Raw genomic sequence first — 21977 nt, 5'->3', positions numbered from 1 at the left:
TTCACAAAACCAAAACCAATAGATTGTTTCACTTTCAGGATCTTACTGATAACTGCAATATTCCAATGAGCATTTTGGTGGTTTTTAGAGCTTTTCTGGGTTTCCTCAAAATTAATGTACTAGCTATGTCTGAGACAATGTTGACCCTTTTATCAGTATTTAATGCAATTTATATTCCAAAGCAATAGTTCCTAGTTCAGGTATTGTGAAGCTTTGCAAAACTCATTTTAGTTAGGAAAATATTGTCTTGTAAATAAAGAGATGGGGCTTCTGAACAAGGCCAAACAATTGTTCAAGCTTTTTCCTGGTCTATGTGACTATCCTCACTTTGTGAGTGTGCTCCACCTCAGCTATGGAGAGATATTAAAACATTGGTTTTTTTCTCTTCACGTAACTTTCAACCTATTGAAATGGATTTTAATATGTTAGACATCCAGTGGAACAGTATTTGGATGCCTGTAGCTGATTTGCTTAGAAAATCCTTTCTAATTGAATGCCCTGGTGTTCACAAATATCAGTAAAACACATCTTTTCATGTATGTTTGCATATAAATTTATAATTTCATGTTGCACTTTTGAAAGGGAGTTCTGTGTTCTTCAGATTCAGATTAAACTTTAAAAAGTTTGTGACTTTTTAAAACATTTTTAAAATACACCATCTTTGGGATTTGAGAACATCTGAGGATTTCAAGTAATACCAATAATATTTACTGTCTTCTGTACAACTGTAGAAGAGAATACAACATGAAAGTGAGGTATAACCCAGCAAAGAACTTTGTCAGTTTTTCATAGCAGAAAACTCAGAGTTCAAGAGGAAAGAGCTTCTATGGAATAGAAAAGGTTAAAAAAATTTAAGAGTGCATTACTTCCCTGTTCACAAGCACCAACAAAGAACCTATAAATAGTTTGAAATATAAATTAAAACGAGCTTCATGCTAAGATACCAGAAATCGTGATTTATTTTCTCAAAGACTTTATACTCACAATCTCATCTCCTGGCAACCAATATCCTTCTTGTTCAATACCAGCTTTTGACCCTTTACACCCCACGGTCAGGGTTTCCACAATGAGACCATCCTTGACTGCTAAACTCAGCTGACGTGTGGTTTCTTTTGGATGCATACCATGGACTCGAGACATGTACCTGCACACAAAGCACAAAAGTCTCTTAGTGTTAGCTTTAAATTATAAAATGCGTCAGCAAAATATACACATTTTCAAATGGCTTAAAACAATATATGTTCTAAGTTTTAGATTGTTTTTAAACAGTCAAAATTTATATCACTTCACCCTTTCCCTCAAATCAGTTTTTTTACTCTTGCAGCTTTCATGTACACATTTAGACAAGTAGTAGCACAGTAAACTCCTACCAAAAAAATCCCAAAATTAACACATATGGTGCTTGGGCTTGTCTCTGCCACATCCATTTGTGCCCTTTAAATTACTTTAAACTTGCATTTCTCTAACACCTCCTATCGCATCCATACTACAGAATGTATGAATGAATTTTTGTGATGCTTGTGTGTACAACACATTTAGGAAAAATGGAAAATTTATATATCACATATGAAAACCCACCAGCTCAAGTTACTGTGCAAAGTGGGTTTTCTCCTTTTCTTGAGTCAACCACAATGATCACATTGTGACAAACTGCCTTGGTGAGAAAAAAACCACATGTAGCTTTAACTGTGTATATACATGAGATTCAGCTGTGTAATGTTGACCTTTATCCAGTGTAATTTGCTTCTAGGCTAACACCAAATATTAACTTGGAGTAAACAGCATAAAATTATCTTCTCTCAAATAAAGATGACCTCTCTGCCTTAAGGTCATTGCAATTCAGGGTTTTTAACAAAATTCTGAGAACATGTCTAGAAGTTGCTGTGCACGGAGAGCTGCAATCAGCAGATACATGAATTGACATGGAACCAATTATTTAGTGGAAAATATTTCCCTAGTTATGGATCTCTTAAAGTTACAGAGCTAACTGAATTTCTCTGCATTTTTGTTTCTCCAGGTACTCTGTCTTTACCTGTTTCCTAAGAGAGAAATCTGTAATTTGCCTGCTTTAAGACAAAGCTGTCAGCTATAGTATCCTTGCCTTCCTTCTTCATAATGAATTCCAGCAACCACGATTCCTTTGTGACTATCATCACAAATACCTTCACAAAAAGTAATTATGATCACGAGCAAACTCAAGAAAGATTTATTTTAAAGCAGCAGCATTGCATTAAAAAGAGTTAAATCAGTTCAGATTTCTTTTTTAATAACATGACAGGAATTTTTAATGCCTTAGAAGTTACAAACTTACAATAAGAAGTGAGGACCACCCCAAATGGTCAAATCTTCAATCAATCCCTCCCTTTGTAGACATTTGCCTTTCAAACTTCTTACTGTATTGTATGAATAAAGTTTTCCTTTCCTGCTTTCTCTCTTAAGCTTTTGCTGGACCTGGTTTATGCTAATCTGATATTTTTGTTTTGCTCTAAACTGTATATGAAATAGTATAGTAGATTTCTGACTGAGTGGAAGTATATATTTGTATAGTAAATGATACAATAATCAGAGCAGCACAGGATATTTATGAATTTCTGTGTGGTATCAGAGGCATTTACATAAATGCAGCATCTTGGGGTTTGCAGGATCTTGGGGTTTATTTTTTTAGGATAAAAACTCTGAGAGGCAGATGATGCCATTTCCCATATTTTACAATGTCTACCACAACATGGTCCAAGCCTAATTTGTGTGTGCATGCTAGCACTGTATAAAAGGTAGGCAACTGATACAGAAATGACAATATTCTGCGCAAGTCTATGTTCCAAGCTAATATATATGAATATTCTGGTGGTTTCCACATAGGGCCAAAATCAGAAGATAAGGCACTTCAGGTCTGTATCATCTTGGCTGGATGCTCATCTGCCCAACCTGATCCCTCTCTACTTCCACAGAAAACAAAACTCAACATGAGCACCTGTTCAAGTGAAATTAAACACCACAAATAAGTTTTCAAAGCTATCCAAACTCCAAGGTCTGAACCAGGCAGAGACTCAAGTCTATTTACTTCACTTTCAAACAGAGTGCAAGGGAACACCACTTCTACAGAAGTCTACAGAAGCATAACGTGTTGAAGCTTTAAAGCCACATGAAAACAGCTCATTTGCTTATATAATCATGTTACATGTATTTCATGTGTGTGTGCACATATGGACATATTTATGCAAACACAACGAGGTTTTTGAAGTGCAAATCATCTTTCTCAACATTTGCTAGTGTTACTCTTTTTTCACCAAATCTCCATTTTAAACTCAGTGCTAACAATGTCTCTGACAGAGCCATAACATTCACGTGTCTGTAATTAATTCAACTTAACAGGTCTCAAAGTACAAAGAATGGGCTAACTATCATTCTTCCCATTTTACTGACAGAACAAATCAGACTCTGAGCACAGAAGTGATTTCCCTACACTTATATGGTGGGCTGCTATAGGTCTGAGAACAGAAATCAGGTATTAACCCAGTGCCATAACCCTCAGGCTAACCTGCAGAAGAATCCATGTATTTTGCACTGCACCATCCCTAGTTCCAGAAAAAAAACCCTACCAAATTCTTAAATGTAAGCTACAGGTTTCATGATTTCTCACTCTTATCTCTGAACAGAACAGATATATAATACAAACAAAAAAGCCTTAAACCAACTCTAATCAGCTAAGAGGTTTAATCTGCCTATTTCCACTGTGGCAGGTTGTGCACTAGTGAAAAGTGGCACAAGGCTCAGAATCACCCATTTCTCAAATCCAATCTGTGTTCTCCACCAGAGTGAAAGTACTGCTACCAACTAAACTATCTCCCCATTTTCTCCAGCTGTAAATCAGGAGTAGTAAATTCCCAGTGGCTTTTTGAAGAGTACTTTAGTCAATGTTCAGACTGTGCCACTGGGGAGTCACAAGGGCTATGTTTTCTATTTTTAAAATAAAATGCTATCAGCTTTCACAGCAAAGAACATACATGTAAAGAGAATGGTTTTTCTTCAAAGAGTAGAACTGCTGTTAGAAAAATGCACCCTCCCCCAGTTTTTTACTTTATTAAAACCTGTGAAGTGTACATGACTAGATATTCACAAAGACTAGAAAACAGGGTTTGGATGAAAACTTATCTTGTTTTTTTTCAGCCATAAGGACAGCAGGTAAGCAAAGACATAATAAGACACAGGACTCAAATCAGAAAAGATAGTTCAAGTTCTTTAATAATGAAATGTGAAAAACTGTCAGGACATGAAAAATGCTGAAAACACAGAATGAGTTAAAATCCAGCTCAGAGACAGAAAGCATGATGTTTGGAGTCCCAACTACTATGTCAGCCTCATTACTAGACCAGGGAAAAACAATACTGAAATTTTGCCTTTGTGCAGAAGTGACCCCACTAATCCATGGAGTGCAAGTCCTGGCTCTGCATGCATTGAAGGTTCTGGCACCAACAAGTTAAAAAACCAGTATGGGAGATAAAGCAACCCCTGACTGCTGTTTTCAACAAAAGCTAATTAGCCTTACCTTGGAAACTGGGAGTTGAAGGAATACTGGTTTGTTATGCTCTTGCCCAGTCCTCCATACCAACAGATTTGGGAGTGCAATACAACCCAGCCACAAGAAGTAAAGCAAATACACTCAAATGAGTGAGAATGAGGCACAGAGACAAAGTAAAATCCTCTAAATCAGAAAACCAGACCTAATCAGATAGGGGCTGAAGAAACCATTTCAAAATACAATTTAACTGTGCTAATCCCTACTATATAAAATGAGGGTCTTTCTGATGAAAAGTGGAGGTTAGGCCTGATAATCTGCATGCTAAATTCAAAATCTCACCAAATGAGGCTGCTTGTCTGCAGAATACAGAAGCAACTGAACTGCTGCTGAAAATTAGAGTGTTTATAGGTCAGTATTTTCTCCATTTACGAACTGGCAGTGCAGATCTCCCTGACATTAGCACAGAAGAATCTGGCAAATCTAGCAAAATTACAGTTTTTGTAATCAACTTCTAAGGGCCTAATAATGCATGTTTTCAGTTATTGCAACACCATTTGGAAAGCAAAGGATAAGGATCTTTAGCATGGAGTTTGTTCATTACCACCCTTAAGAAAACCTCATTGCCATACCACCAAATATATATTTAAATGTGGTGACCTTCAGAAACAAAATAGTACCAACAGAATCAGGTAGATGCACATGTGCATATACATGATAGATGTGTGCATCTCTCTGATGGCAAAAAAAACCTTTAGAGAAGACTCACAGAGGATAATCATTAATAGATTCATAGATAATGTATGGATGTGATGCTCATCTGTATTTAGTCACAAAATACCAATCAGAGAAATGTGAGACAGCAATTTCAAACCACTTCAGGACTGCAGATGAACAGTAGTCAGGTGTAAATAACAGTAAAATATCATCATATTTTTCAGTTTATATTATTACATTATTAGTGTTACCTATTCTAAAGTCTTGACCACTAAAGTCTCAGACACCACAGGGAGAGCCCAAGGGGTCAGCACATGTGGAGGGGGGGGCCTCCAGAGGGGCCACACAGCCACCTGCTGTACACCCCACCTGAGCCATGCTGAATGCTGGGGAGGACAGATGTGCAGGGAAACCTGGTACAGGCTCTTCTCTTCACAGCAACAAAATCTCCTCTAACTCATGCCCTACCAATTGACAACTGGATCTTGCCACCTCCCTTTGTACCACAAACTGGACCACAGGAGTACCTGATCCACCTCTAAATCCTCTGCCTGCCCAATATATAGGACATTCCAGAAGCACCAAATTCTGTCAGCATATCACCAATTCACTCCTAAAGCTTCAAAATACTTTTCTCAAATTATCCAGTGTTCATAATGTCTTTCTATAAAAACCAAAATCTGTGCTTCATAATATACCTTAAAACTAAAGAAGGAAGTTTGACTTTAACTTAAGGGTGTGGAGGAAGCAGACTCTAAAGCTGTGATCACCATGGGAGCAAAATAGACACAGAAGTAGCCAGCACTTGCAGGGGATCAGATGGTGAACTTATCACCTACAGCTGTCACACAGCTCACAACTCCTGCCTGGTGCTCTGCAAGACACAGCACGAAGGTAAAACCCTGTCTCAAAGAGTCAAATCTATATGGCTTCAAAATACAGCATGGCAAAATATCTAACTTTGCTCCCAAGGAGCCCTCTTAAAGGCATCTGGTCTACTGAGAGGCAGAAAATGGTTTACATGGGCACAGCTGTACTGTGGAGGAAGGAAGGAAGGAAGGAAGGAAGGAAGGAAGGAAGGAAGGAAGGAAGGAAGGAAGGAAGGAAGGAAGGAAGGAAGGAAGGAAGGAAGGAAGGAAGGAAGGAAGGAAGGAAGGAAGGAAGGAAGGAAGGAAGGATATTTAAGGTAGGAAGTTGACAGAGGTATTTAAAAAAATCTCAGTTTTTCTGAACTCATAAGGAATTGCATTTTCAGCCACATGAATTGAATCAAAACAAAATACTGAAAAAATGTTACAGCAAGGCTATCTGTACAAGACTGAAATAAAATGCATTATCACAAATAGCTGCAAAAATACAAGAGGACAGCAAGTGTAGGTAGATGTTAATTTTCATGGCAAACTCTGTAATCTTGGTCTGATCAATTATCTCTCTCTATGCTGGATGCATCCACCCTCCCCACTGCAAAGGGAAGCAGCAGCCTGCTGCTGCCAGCAGACTCTGCTGAGCAACTCATCCAGGGATGAGCTGAGAACTGATAAATTTGAGGTCTGATAAACTGAGATCTGATAAAATTGAGATCTGAGAAAATACAGCAGATCCCATTAAACTCAACTGAAAGTCTGCCATTAATTTTAAATGTTACCTACCAGTACATAAAAATGTCCTAGATTCAGGGACAGACCTTAAGGAATAATACATAAAATAGAAGGAAAGCAGCCAAAAATCTGTTCTGAGTTTTATATTGTCTTCCTACCTCTAGTGAGAAATTATGCCTTTTGCTTCAGTTTCAGGGCAAGACAGCTATTTTATAGAAGGCCCACATATTTCTTTTAAGAGTTTTTTAAAAGTAATTTGCAAATAATAGGCCAGTTGGTCATACTGAAAAAAAAAAAAAGCTGAAGAGATGGCTGTGGTTATTATTTTATTTTATTTTTAAGAAATACAGCTCCATGACCTAAGAACTTGAAATCCACAGGCTCAAATCTCAGGAATCCATCAGTTCTCCTTGTGGAAAGCCAGGTGAAGATCTGTGCTCACAGCTGTACCTCAAGGTCTCAGCTCTGAAGCTCAGGTTGCCTCCTTCTACCATGTAGCACCCTGGTACCCATCAACTCCCATAAAACACAGGCTAAACATTATGGGTATTTGACACAGATATTCCCTGCTTGCCAGAAACTGAGAGCTGGTCTGAGAGCTGAAGACAGCACAGACACACAGAGAGGTGAAACTGGCCACTGTGGGGACACAGCAGCTTGCTTTTGTTTTCTAGGATCCTTTTTGATGTGTTTACACTTTCTGAAGTTTCAATTATGGATTATATTCACTAAGACAAACACAAGCAAGGCACAATGTTCGTGTTGTGTATTTGTACTCCACAATGAGATGCAGGTATATGAACAGGCTGCATTTGATTTCCACTGCACTCCAGATACCCACAGCACATGCACAGAGCACGCAGGCACTGACAGCGCTGCTGCCTCTGCAATAAAATACTTCTTACATGATCTACATTTTATGCAGTCCAAAATTCCAAGGATTACAGAGAAATCATGCATTTACTTTTTCCTCTGGCATCAGTATCTGCAACATTAATTTTGAAGACACATATACTATCCAAGCAGGAAATGTTTTTAAAATTTGTTCAATCTCTCCTTTGTAGTCTAGATAAACTCAGAATTTGCATAAATGCAAAAACTAATTTTGTGCAATGTTTTTGTAAAACAAAAAGAATGCATAAACTTGATAGTGCAACAGTGAAATCCAGCAGCTCAGCTAAATTCAGATCTGCCTGATGTTTGTGCTGCTGCTGCTAAAAGGCAGCTAAGGAGTGATCTTGTCTGTGCATGCTTTAGATATCTCAGGCACTATGCATGCACCTATAATGGTAATCATCTGGGTCATTTCTGTACAAAGCACAGTAATGTTAACCCAGGTAATTCCCTGATTCAGTAATTTAAACTCCCACTCCTACAATTCCTCTACACTTTAGATTGTGTAACTCACCAGCATGGCCACAAAAAGCAAATAATTTAAGTACCAAGCCATTCAACCTGTATCCTGAAAAATCTCACCACCACTTTTTAATGGAGGAACTTATCTAAAAAAGGGCTCTACTTCCATTTTTCCAACCTAAAAGCTCATATGTGACACTGCTGGTAATGCACACATGTGTACACATGAGCATGACTGGCAAACAAGCACTAATCATTCAGGAACATTGCATGCACAGGTAAAAGTGCTCGTGTAGCTGCAGGGCCACTGCTCCACCCAGCTCCTTTCTTTGGATGTACTAAAGAGACAAAGTATTACATGACTCAGAGTGTAACATCCTAGCTAATACCTTGCAAATGAAATATTTAATCAGCTCATATCCACCATCTCAATTCAAAACATGTTAAAAAAATGAAAATTTGAATGCTTTAATGATTCATTTTTTAGAGCTTTCTATCTCATTTAATTTCCATTCTTATCTGGGTCAAAACCTTTCTGGTTTTGGGGTTGGTTTTTTGTGTGTGCTTTTTTTTTTTTTTTTGTTTAAGATTACTTTCAGTCTAGCTGAGTTTCAGAATCATCACTCTGTCACACCAATGTTCATCTTATTGCCATCTAGGGAACAGCACAACGGCTGGAAAAGCCATCAGGGCAGGGCTGCTGCTCTTGGTGATGATATTGTTTATATGAATGGGAATATGAAACCACAGCCTAAAATAGATGGTATGAGTAGTGCTTTGGAGATCATTCTCTCTCCACTGATTACAGAGAAAGCCTTGATGAGCACTTTAGGTCAGATAACAAGCTGTTAAATGGCCATGTCTCACTCATTTTTATCTCTTACTTCTAATAGGAAGTCACATCTATTAACAGCAAAGAAACCAAACATAAGCTAGAAGTTCCACTTTCAAATATTACAAAGATGGTATGATTTGAGCAAAAAACATAATTGTTGTGACATAAATATTGGTTTATTTAATTTTATTTAATTTTAATAATTAGAAAGCCTTTTCTGTATTTTTCTGTGTAAACTTACACAATTTCAAGATGAATATTAATAGAAGTATGGAGTACATGAAAATGGGGACAGTGATTTTCAAATCTATTCCATCCCTCTCCTTCTCAATATTCCTACTGGAGCTCATACTTTGCATGTATTGTATTAAACATTGAATATTACAACTTTTATAGTAACACAATAAAGAGAGTTTAAATGAACATGCACTTATTAACAAACATCAAACAAGGAGTATGGCTGTGGTTAATAACAATGTGTTTGTGATGTTAATGTGAATCATTTCATTTACCATATTCATGCTCAGCCCAGAGATGACTTCACCTACTGAATCAATGAAGAACATTGACCTCTGAGGCAGAAAAAGAAAAATGCCACTCTAGCAATACCATGTAAGAACAATCCTAAGAGAAGAATTACCAGATAAGGAAAATTGATCAAGCAAAATTACTCAGAACATCTGAGCACCTATTTGTTTTTTGCAGAATGAACTGTAGGAACAAGATGTGCCTACAGTAATATTTCTGATCAAAGCAAATACACAAAAAACTCCACCTCAAGCTCTAGTCCTCAACAAAATAGCCATTTATGCTAAACCCTTACAGGTATAGTGTTTGCACAGCCAGCTACAGGATCCTTTCCCTTCCCTGTATTCTGCATAAAGCAGGAAAAAAAGGCAGCAAGGCTGGAACAAAATCTGTCAGTGCCTGGTGAAGAGTTTTCCACACCAGGCACTGAATTAGTCTTGGACAGCCAGCACTGGAAAGCAGACCCAGCAATCCAGGAAGCAACAGGGGACAATGTGTCAGTACCAAGTTGAAGGAAAAATCATCCCTAAGAAATTACAAATAACACTGTTTACTACACGTGGACTTCTTTTTACGTATTCCTTTAACCAGTTTAATTAATATGATTAAATAGAATTGTTACACAAATTGAAGAAATAAACTGTATCAACAAAGGAGCTCAATGGGAAAAAGAGTAATCACTAATATACATTATCAATTCAAGATAATACTTCAACCAAATCTACTAATTTAGCAGTTTTAATTCCACCACTACTCAGAGTAAATGCAGATAGATTCTTCATAGGCTTTTTAGAAGAAAAGTTTACATTTTTTCCTGCAATCCCTGTTTTCACTCTCTTTAGTCAATTATGTCCAAAGGCAGCACTTAAAACAAACTGTTAATATGAGCAGTATTAAAACTGAATAATATCCAAACCAAAAAATCATTCCAAAATCTTCAACAAAATTAAGATTAAACACCCTATAAACAGATAAACAAAACTTGTATGGTGAATGTATCTACCTACAGGGAACACAGGTGAAATTCAATGAACATATGCCATTGTGAACACCCCTTGTACAATTAAATCACAATCTTTCATTCATTCTTAAGATTTTTACAAAAACTGTTTAGCTTAGTTTCTCACTTTTCTCTCATCTTTTTTTTTTTTAACCTGGGTATTAAAAATCATTATTAGCTTGGTGAATATTACCTCATTGGTCAGTCTCAGTACAAATTTACAAACAAAACTGTTATGATGCAATAGTAGGGAGAACCCCCATACTTTTCTGCACATATGCAGCTCTCAATGTTCTCTTTGTTCCTTTATAGAATATAACTGAGCTTTTGAAAATATACAACAAATTTAACCTGAATCCATCATTTAACCTCACTTGGAAGCCATCAGGATAAGAAATTGATGTGTCAAGCAAATCAAGTTGGACACATTTTGATATCAATTGGACACAATACTGGACACATTTTGGTGTCCAGTATATTTCTCTGCAATGTATTGCTATGCTTGTAACTGCTAGTTATGCACCCATAATACAATTCTTATATATGACCAAAGTAGTACTTGTACTAAAAATTCTGTTATTGGGGAATCAAATGATCATTTTTAGACTGGTTTTGTTTCATTAATAAATGATTTTTAACTAAATCAGTGAAAAAATTGCTGAAAAAGCAGAGAACACTTGTTTTCTGCAGTATGATCTCTGACTAAGGATCTACAGGCCTTAAAACTCCAAACTGAGTTCATTCCCTTGATTTAACATAAAAACAGTTATCTGAAAACAGAAAAACCCCATACTGGTTTGGAGCTTAAAGAAGTAGCTGAAGTTTATCATGAAAAATAGAGAACGAAAGTAAAAGAAATTACAAAGGAGATTGACATAGTTGGAGTCAGACAGAAAAAAGTGTCTTGTCTTTACCTGTAACAGAAAACACATGAGGAGGTACTGAAAACTAAGAGTTTTCTACCCTGTCACCCCCCAGTGATGTATTCTGTAATGCATATAGTCTATAATTTTGCCAATCCAATACAAACTGAAGTCAGTTTTCTCACAGGTGAACACTGCATAGGCAGGCTGCCTCTGGAAGGAATTTCCTGGACTGCTGAGGAAGTATCCTGCTTTTATTGGGACCTTAGACTCCACACTTCTGCTTGCCCTTGCATAACTAGGAATTGCTATTACACTGCATAACACAATGAAACATCTCCAGTGTACTGGCCAGGGCTTCAATAACACTGGTGGCTTCAAATAGTCACATTTAAAGCATACATGAAAGCAATGAACAGATATGGAAAAGGAGCCAGTAACTCTGGTAAAAAGTGAACTGGAGTGATCACTGCATTCTCCTGCATAACAGGAGGAAGTTCTACTTCAAACAGTTGCTTTCAGATAAGCCTGCTCTCCAGCAACAAAAGACAGATATTTTAGGGGAATGCCTTCACAAAGGTTAAGAAACCAACAAAGCAAAAAACTCCACTTCTAGGCTTGTATTTCAACCAAAGAAATATCAGGTGGTAAAATACTTTTTTTCTTACAAAGTTTAACAACAGGATTATCTCATAAATCCAGAGTCCTCTGCTCTTCTAATCTTTCCTATAGCCTACTATTTTTGTTTCTGCATGACTATTTAGTTGCAACATGCAGAATACTAGGAAGACTTAAATTTTCATCAAGAGTACTATGAATAGTAACACACTTTTTTTTCTAGTAAGTATCTAAGCTTCAAATAAGCAACTCTGTAAGAATCTTGTTCCTCCAATTTTTTTCCTTGCCATTTCATCACATATTCTTATTTCTATACTTCTGTGATTATTCCCTATACAAATTGCTCATTTTCTTATTTATATTCTGTTGTGTTTATTTTATACCTGAGAATAAATTTTTCGTTCTCAACTTTACTTTAATCACTGCTTCTATAAATTGTTTTATGTTAAAGTAGACAGCCTAGAAAAAGAACAACATAAGAATTATGACAACAAAACCAGATATATGAACTTCAACTCTTCTCAGATGTTGACTAGAAAAAGTCCAAAGACTGATATTTGGAGAGGAAATCCCTCTCCTAGGTCCAAATGTCAAACTGAGAGGGTCACATACTCAATCTACAACTGTTACCTACTCCATCTTAACTGTGGGACCAGAAAATCTCATTATTTTACAGTAATCTTTCATAGTGAGTAATTCCTTTCTGGCATGCTATCCCATCAATGCTGATTAATGTCAGTCTGCACAGAGCTAACAGAGCCTACTTGACACTGGCTTGGGATCTGCTCATTCCTGTTTGATGCTCTGACTTGGCTGCACCTATATTAAATTACAATAGAGCAAGAATGAGTCCACAGAACAAATACAGGAAAAACAGCTTTGATCATATAGGGATCTTGTACTGGACCACCCTATCTGAAAGGCAATTAAAGAAGAAGATTAAAGTCTTTGTATCTTTTAATGAAAAAACAATATTTTCTTGTATCACCAATGGGGTAAAACAGCTTTCTGATTGATGAAATGGATGGTTTCAGTATCACTTCATTTGAAAATAATATAAAGTGTCCAGTTATAGCATATTCTAGCTAGTGGTCTATCGATCAGCTTCATCCCCCCCAAAGCTGTGATACCTCCACCCTGTGTCCTACAGCCACTCCTGGTTTCATTCCCAAGCTAACTTATTCTCAGGCTCCATTCTGGAGAAAGACAAATTCTTCCTTCAAGGAAAAAGCAAAGCATGGCCCAGGGGTTGGTTTGCTGAGGACAGAGAACCCAAAAGTGAACCATGCCAACAGTGGCTCCTTCTGGCAAGGGCAGCAGCCCTGCTGCAGCACGCTGTGTGTCCTCAGCTGCCTGCACATGGAACTATCATGTCTCTATCTTCAGGTTTCAAGAACAGCATTGCTGTGGGCTGTGTTATTTTTGGCACTTTGAACTGAGGAACCACACACACATATAAAACAAACAAAGAATATGCCAGGGCCAAAGTAATACTCTGTGAGCCAAAGGCAAGGAGGTGCAGCCCCAGCATAGCTGCTCCAGAGAGTGCCAGGGCATTCCCTGTCACAGTACGTGGAGATGGAATAGACACAGCCTATATGGGAGACAGAAAGAGAAGCTAATCAACTTAATTAATCATGAAATGGAACAAAGGGAGAGAGAAAAAAATTCTCTCAACAAAGGGAGAGAGAAAAAAAGGAAGGATGTGCGGAAGAAAAGAATTATGTTTTGGACCTTTACATTAGTCTTCATGGAATAGTTTAGAAACCAGAACAATTATCTGTTTACAATGAAAAAAAAAATCTTTAAAGCTGCCAATAATAGTTCTAGAATACCAGATTTGCCAACTGGGTATGTTAATAACAGTAACTTAATAGCTAATGAACTATGAACTAATTATAAAGATTATGAAATGTTCATATATTGCTACTGAGGAAACCAAATATTTTGTGAGAAAAGAGGTATATATTTAATTAATACTTAATTAAATCTTAGGAGTCCAATTACCTGTAAGGGAATTATGGAGAAAACACTATAAAAGGAACTGGAAGATTGGAATAGTCAAAAAGAGAGCTTTAAAAACATGTCTGTACAGAAATACTTACCAATCTGCTATGCAACTGAATGTCAATAATTTATCCTACTCATCTAAATATGCATGCCTTTTTCCCAGTGTATTTTAAGGCATTTTATTCCATAGAATCAATTCTTGAGGTTACCCCAAAACCAGAACAGATGGAAGATAATGAGGAAAAAACAGGAAGTCAAAGCATAGTTATAATTTTTAACACAATTTAAGGATGAACAATTTGTCAGGCTGCACTCTTGACAGAGAATTCACAGGATATGGAAAGCCATTTCTTCACTAGTGCCTACAGCATAACTAATACCAATAATGCTCATCTAAATAATTGATAAACTAGGGTCAAATTAACCCAATATCAAATCTAGACAGAAAAATAAGTCATATTTCTTGATAAATACCTCTTAGAAATGCAATTTTGTTATTAAGAAATGTGGTGATTTAGAAATATTAGTTAGTCCTTGTAGTGAAATTGTAAACTATTGCAATTCATTGACTTGAGATACCTTGTGACAATGTAAGCCAGATGAGAATATTTATTTTCTGTACCTTTACAGAAATGCTACCACTGCCTTCAAGTGAGCTCTATAATTAAATAAAGATGCACTGAATATACTGAAGCTTATGTACAAAGGTAGGAACTTAAATATATATTTTAAAGTCCTCTCCCAAAGGTAGTTTGCATTCAAAGTACTAATTCCTTTAAAGTCACATCACTCTTGCTTCTTATTAGGATTGGTTTTCAGTCCTTCATTCAGTTTTCCAGTTACTGAAGAATGCTTCTCTCCAACCCATGGAAAGTGCATTCCCAGCTATAATGTACCCTCACAGGAGGGCAGTAAAACTGCAGAATCCCTTTCATATGATGATTTGTTGAGGTTTTCTTTCTGAGACATTCAGTCTGTGCAGGGTGGTCTCTTCCCTACCAATGCCTCAAGTATTTATATAATACTCCAATTAACTCTGTCATATTCTAGCCTTTTTCACAACTGCGTTTTTAATTCTTTACAAAACAGACACCTTTCTTATGTTTCTTATTACTTCTCTGCATGCAATGACTTTTCTAAAAAAATTGCCTGAAGTTCAAAAAGCTTACTAATTAATTTCTTAAAGGCTCTAACTTGCATATTCAAATTTTCCAAGTGACTCTTCCCTTGATGTAAGACAGTTTTCAATCACTTCTAATCACGCATTTTTCTGTTCTTGCCTTTCCCCCTCATCAATTTAAAAAGCAAAGCATACTTGATCTCATCTACTTTTAATTAAAGGGCCTCTTTCCTTATAGGTTTTTCCTGATAATATCAGAAGTACCTTCCAGTGCTCTAGGCTCCTCCTACACTATCCTCCTACTCTTATGTTCTCTACAGAAAATGTGTGCCTAGTTCTGTAAATTTTTCTTGTCTACTCTCCATTGACAGTACCTTCTGGAAGTCTTCCTTTACACAAGTAATCTTCTTTCAATTATACTTAAAGTGTACAGGTAACAATTTGCATACTTGCATGTATTATATAAATTTGTCTGTTTTGCATATTGAGTTGGAACAGTTCATAATCCAGAAACTATGAATCCTCTTTTCATATTATGAACACTTCCTCCCAGGTCATTAAAAGTAAATGTTCCTTGAGATGTACATTGTCTTCTACTCAGCACCAGAAGACGAAGAAAAGTAAGAATTAAATTAAATAAGCAAGATTATATTAAGAGGGAGACAACCATTCTGAATGCACATTAGGAGAAAAGCCAACAAATAGATTTGCTTAAAAGTAACAAACCATCTAATGAAGAAAGCAACAGTTCTTCATAGCAATTTGCTATAAAGTGTTTAGACTAACAGGTCACAAAATTCACAGGACAACTTGTCTCTAGCAGCAAATGAATGCCTAAATCAGGGGAAAAGAAAATCCATTCAAAAACCAAATCATGAATCATCTTTTTAACATCTAAAGTTATCTGAAAGTACCCATTTGTCATCTACTATATGACACATAGGAAGACTGTTACTTACTTTAAACATGGATTTCTAAAAAAGAATATTCTCTTGCTGTTTTTATGTATTCTTACTCAGGAATAGGACATAGTTCCATAATGTCACTGTCATCATAACTTTCTGTCAATCCCAAGAGATATTAACACTTCTAAAAAATGTTACTAGTACAAATAGTAAAACCTTCCTTATAGCTCCAACTATGTTCACATGCTCATAATTTTCAATTTTGACCACCGGTTTTAAAAATTCTTAGTATTTGTAAGTTTGCCTATATACCCAGACACTGATTGATCTTTTAAGGAATTGCACTTCAGCTGGCCAAGTGATTTTGAGCCTGGAAGAATATATTAGCTGCTCAGTTTTCATCAGAAGAGATATTCTGATGCCATGGTAATTTTGGACCTTTATTTTGAATATTATGTATTATGCATACTCATTTACTATGTCATCTGTGTTTCTTCATCAACCACTGGTACCATACTGCAATTCAAAGGTCTTTATCATTTCTTGTCAAAAGTTATCTCCTTAGGAATGTCATATAATAGAAACTAGATCAGTGTTCATCACTCTTGTCACTGATGTGCATGGGGAGAATTTACAATGCCCAAGCACTTTTTGGATTGCTCTTCACTGCTAACACCTTGTTCATCTTTCTCAAAGTACTAAGGCTTCTTGCATTTCTGTTTAGTCACTTATTTTTCTTCTGATTGGAAATGAGTCATACAATCTGGACCTAGACTTTTTTAAAAAATCAAACTACCCATCAGTTACCAAGAGCAGTACTTCTTTTTCTAGCATCTGATTATTTGTTTTCTCAACCTTGTTTGTAATGATTTGTCTGACCTAACTTTACCCAGCTAAATGTTTTTCCCACTATCTTAAACTAGGCATCTCTCATAAGAGTGGGATGAATTCCCAGCTAGACATGCCTGTCTCCCTTTATTACATATAAAAAAAGAGCACAAACAGCTAACAAACTCAGCTAATATGTAGCCTAGAGCAAGTAATTTGGAATGTTAAAATGGAAAGTGTATAGCATTAGTTTACCCACTCGTCTCCTTGGAGACATCATGAAAACATATATATGCTTTAATGCATTCTAGAGCTCCACTATGACATCAAAAGTGAAATTCTCTAAAATACAATCTCCTTCCAGACCCTCTTGGAATTCCCTATCTCTGGAAAGGTGCTTTTCAGTTTGATGGTCCATTTTTCTTCTTATACAAGCCAGGTACACATTAATTCACTTGGGACGTCATCTTTCTTTCTGCACTTCACTGTTCATTATGTTTGGAGACCCTGAACTGTTACACTTCTTCCACTTATGAAGCCAGTTTTGCCTGCCACTTCCACCCCAGAACTTCCAAACTCTGTCAGTGGACCCTTGTCATGGGCCATGTTATAATGATTTCCACTCTGTTAGTCACCTGCACTGTTTATAACTCTCCTTGTTAGTGCTCTCTGCCTTCATTATCAGTTCACATTGGTTCTGGCAACTGAAGAGTTGCCAACTGGTTACTTTAGTTCTTTTAAATTATTCATATTGATTACTTTGACAAATGTGACGTACATGTCAGCCTGGAAATGCAGACAAAGCAGAGAGAGGGACAAAGCCCTCCGTTTTTATTACAGTGCCTGCTACAAGTAATATTGTAGATCTTTCTACACAGTGCAAGCTCCACAGAACAAAGAATATATATTTCTTTGTGTATCCAGCACCTAAATACACTTTGATGAATATTTTGACAGTATTAATCAAAGGTGATAAACATCTCATGTCCCCTTTAATAGCATCTTATGCACATCTCAGCAAATATGGCTTCTTATTTATTTGAGCAACTTAACAGTTCAGATTTCTCTCTGCCTTCTGGAAAAGTCCTACACCAGCCTCTCACATTTTCCTAAAGAAACAGATTATTTATAGATTTTATTGCCCTTTTCTCCTCAACTGTTATATCTGTTTCTTGTATTTTGAACAAGCTATCAACTCCAAAATGCTAAATTCAATTAAAGTACTAGAAATGCTACATATTTCCTAAAGATGCTTATGCAAAACACATACAGGGTAAGATCTCAATTCAATGAATTAAGCCTCACTTTTCAGGTGCTCAGTTTGGTAAATTTGCTTTTTTATATATAATTAATTAATCAGTAACATAGAACTGCATGTAACTGTTTCACAGTATCTCACTATGTTCCCTATCTCTGTTCCCTCTGTTCCCAAGGGCTTTTAACCTTCCCCCTCACCAAGACTGGTTTTGGAGCAGGTCACTTACTTTGTAATGCGGTCAATGTTAGCAATTTGCTTCTGGTTCCGGATTATTTCTATAGCTGCCCAAAGGTGCTGGATTGCCTTTGTGTCTGCCTGTCGTCTCTTCGTTAGGCGTGCCATGACCTGCTCACCTGCTCAGCTGCAGCCAAGAAATAAAAAATTAAAAAAAAAAAAAATTCACCAAAAGTTAAGCAAGAATTATAAAATAAATTACATGAAATATGATTACAAGAAAAAAGGTATTGTTGCATAAGCATTCAATTTGTATATAACAACATGTTTTCTAGTGCTTAAAGTTTTTTTCACTTTTTTCACAAAGTGAAAAAAAAGTAGATTACAAGAATCCCTTTCACATCACATAATTGAAATGGAAGACGAAAGGCAAGCAGTAAAATATATTAAATCAATAGCAAATTCAGTTCATATCTTGGCTCCCTATATTTGGTAAAAATGCAAAACTACCCCAGTCTGAAGCTGCCACAGCCTCCTGAAGCCCTTAAAAGGGTGAGTGGTACTTGACTACATCATACATCATAAGCACAAATTCTGACACAGAGAAAAAGCTGGACCCACAGTTTAACGTAAAACACAGTCCTTGGAGTATTACCTTCCATGTTCTTATCATTTACAGCTATTTAAAAAAAGTCCATTCTATGAGGAAAAACCAGAAGTATATTTTCATGGATGATAAGTCTTTAAAAAAATATTTTGGAGCAGTTCCATTTTCTATAACATGCTAAAACCCAACAGGGCCAAAGTGCTTCTGATGGCATTTGCCCATCTAACCAACCCTGAACAGGAACATAATGAGCATCTGGCTTTGTTTACAAATTTTCCAAAAGCTGGAGGCAATGAGTACGGATAAGCCATAAATCGCCTACAGCTCCACTACAGGCACAGAATCCCTTTTTAAAAGCTTAACGATGCATTTTGATCACTAAATAACTTTCTTCCATTGCCACCATTTTCTCAATGAAAAAATGACTGATTTATGAGTGCTACCAAGGTCTATAATTTATTTTAGAGCTCTGTCCTCGGAATGAACCCTGTGGTATGCATGCTGATATTTGTAGCTAGCAGAATATTAACTTCAGTAACCCAAAATAATATAAAAAATGCAAAAATATTTCACCATCTGTGCAATGTTAAAGATGGGAGTTTAAGTACTAAAAGTGTCCCTGCTCTCAAATTCAGAAAAATGAAATAGATTTGAGTATTCCATCAGTTGCAGCAATGTAATTTTCAAGTCTATGGGACCTACAGGTACTTATCAAAGAGAGCTCTCAAGTTTTAGATCAAGTTTTAGATATAAGCTGGGCAACACTCACTAACTTTACAGGTGCAATGAAATGAATGGTAACATTCCATTATTAAGGATAAGAAATTATTTTAAAGCATTATGCTTTATGCCATGTAGCCCATTTAAAGAAAAAAAATAAGGAAAAAAAAAAGATGATGTGAAGAGGTATGTACATGCCCAGGTCCATGAGGCATTCCTGGCTGCAGGAGATACCAGGGAAGGGCAGAACAGAGCAGTACATGAGAAGATGTGGTGTGGTCACACATCGATCCCACATTTCAGCTTTAGAAATCTCCTCCCTCTGGGGTTTAAAGCAAGGGCAACTAGAGGGATCTCCCCGAAAAAAAAGGCCAAGAATACAGTTTTGAAGGAAGGATAAGAGGGAATGTGACAGACATTCAGCTAAGAGTGACAGCAGTAGATAGCATCGCCTGACAATGATTCAGAGAAAGAAAGTCTCTATTGGGAGCAGCAGGAAAAGACACTTCATCCCTGTAAGCTCCTCTGCATTAATTTCACAGAACATTAGGCCACTGCAAGTAAAAAAAAAAAAAACCTGCTAATTTGTTAGAGAAACATATAACTATTTGTAGAATTCAATTTTTATGAGAAATCGAGTAAAGCACAAAAGAAGTTTGATCTTAACACGAAACACGACAATCTTTGCAGACCTATTGTTTTAGCACAAAACTTCTTTCCTAACACAGACATGACTGAAAGATCATTCTTCTTATTCCAGCCCTCCACAAACCCTCTGTACCAAAGCTGTCAGACGATAAGGCAGCCAGCAGGCTGGACACGGGGGCTCTTGCACAGCATCACATCCCCATGCGAGGAGCAAGCGTTTGTCCTTCTTGACCCTCCCAGCAGTGTGAAACAACAGACCAGCTCTCAGTTTATTTAGCAATCCCAACTCCTTTAAAAATAGCCCCTATTTCTGGCAGCCCAGCATATGGCTGCTGTGCCAGTGTCACACCCAGCCCAGGGGATGGCAGGGTTTTCTCTCACACCTCCGTGACGCCTGTGCCCAAGGGCACAGCACAGGGCAGGGTCCTGGGGAAGCCACCTGCCACCTCTGCACGGTGCCATGGCCCTGCTGTGCAGCCAAAGGGAAGGCTGGCCTTTGGGAATTAGGAATTCCCACTCCTCCAGGGCAGGAGACAGAGCCTATGCTGGAGGCAGGGAGAGGGAGAGTGAAGGAGCACTGCAACCATGAGCTCCTGAAGCCCTACGGCTGCAGAGTGGCAAAGGCCCTATGGGATCACCGTTCCCTTTGGAATGGGCTCTCAGAACAAAGGTCTCTCCCACCAGACCCTCGCCCCATCCTTGTTGTGCTGTGTTGGCCTGAAGCACTCCCAGGCCATGCCCTGGGCTATGGACAGGTGTGTACCTCCCATCTCTGCATCCTGCAGGGATGTCACATCACTGGGCCAGAAGTTACTCCAAAAACACAACCCATGTGGTACCCCCTGATGGTTCCCTGCTCCCACTGCTGCACACACGGACACGGCCATGGCTCTACCCCTCTGTTTTTCTGGAAATAACAGCAATAGGGCCACACATGGGACACAGCAATCACACCTGTTCTATTTCCTTTTTATTCAAGATACAATAATTTTAGCAGGTGTTCTGCCTTCAAAGAATATACCTTCCACTTTCATAACTTTGGTTTACTATTTAAGGGCACTTTCATTAAACTCAGAAGTTGACGCTCTACTACTGAAATAGCAGCTCTTACACACCATACTGCCAAAAATACAAAAATAGGGGGTTTTTCCAAAAGCCCAGACGACTTTAGTGTTATTTTAATCTTTTAATTGCATGGTGTAGAAAAAATATAGAGTCTTTTTACATTACAGAAAAAGTTTAAAAGATTGTGGCCTATTTCTTGCTGTTCATTGCAGTCACTTTACCTCTATGGTAAAACTAACCATAACAGTCTACTCCCTGCACTCCTGCAAAAATATAAGCAGTTTTTTATATTATTACAATATTTAAAAGGAAACTTGTATCCAATTGTTAATAGTTCATAGTTCATACAATGCCTTTGAGTGCTACTTCCAAGCAACAGAAAATCCTCCCAGCGTCTCCACAGGAACACTTTATTCATGCAAATAGTACTTAACATTTTAACAGGAGACACGTTAGAGTCTTAAATCTGTATTTATCACTCCTGATTATTTACTTATGTGTGGGTTCACACACACACACACAGAGGAGAGAACAAGCATAAACATGCAGTGCGTGTACGTGTAAAAATCTATGGCTCAGAGAGGTTAAGTATCCAAAGAGGCTGATTCACC

General features: G+C 37.3%; 1 protein-coding gene across 4 annotated transcripts in view; it reads right to left on the bottom strand.

Moving 5' to 3' along the window:
- Positions 1-21977, bottom strand: part of ZMYND11 (zinc finger MYND-type containing 11) — a 105391-nt gene that overhangs the window by 42936 nt on the left and 40478 nt on the right. For all 4 annotated transcript variants that reach the window (XM_066551213.1, XM_066551232.1, XM_066551241.1 and 1 more), the window contains exons 2-3: positions 18379-18513; positions 985-1144 (exon numbers count right to left, since the gene is read on the bottom strand). In XM_066551213.1, coding sequence (XP_066407310.1) covers positions 985-1144; positions 18379-18494 — 276 coding nt within the window. In that variant the 5' untranslated portion in view covers positions 18495-18513. The remainder of the gene's footprint in view (positions 1-984; positions 1145-18378; positions 18514-21977) is intronic.

This window comes from Molothrus aeneus, chromosome 1, assembly GCF_037042795.1.
Source record: "Molothrus aeneus isolate 106 chromosome 1, BPBGC_Maene_1.0, whole genome shotgun sequence".
Taxonomy (NCBI): Eukaryota; Metazoa; Chordata; class Aves; order Passeriformes; family Icteridae; genus Molothrus; species Molothrus aeneus.
The sequence above is the reverse complement of the archived record's forward strand: the minus strand, read 5'-3'. Positions and strand labels throughout refer to the sequence as shown.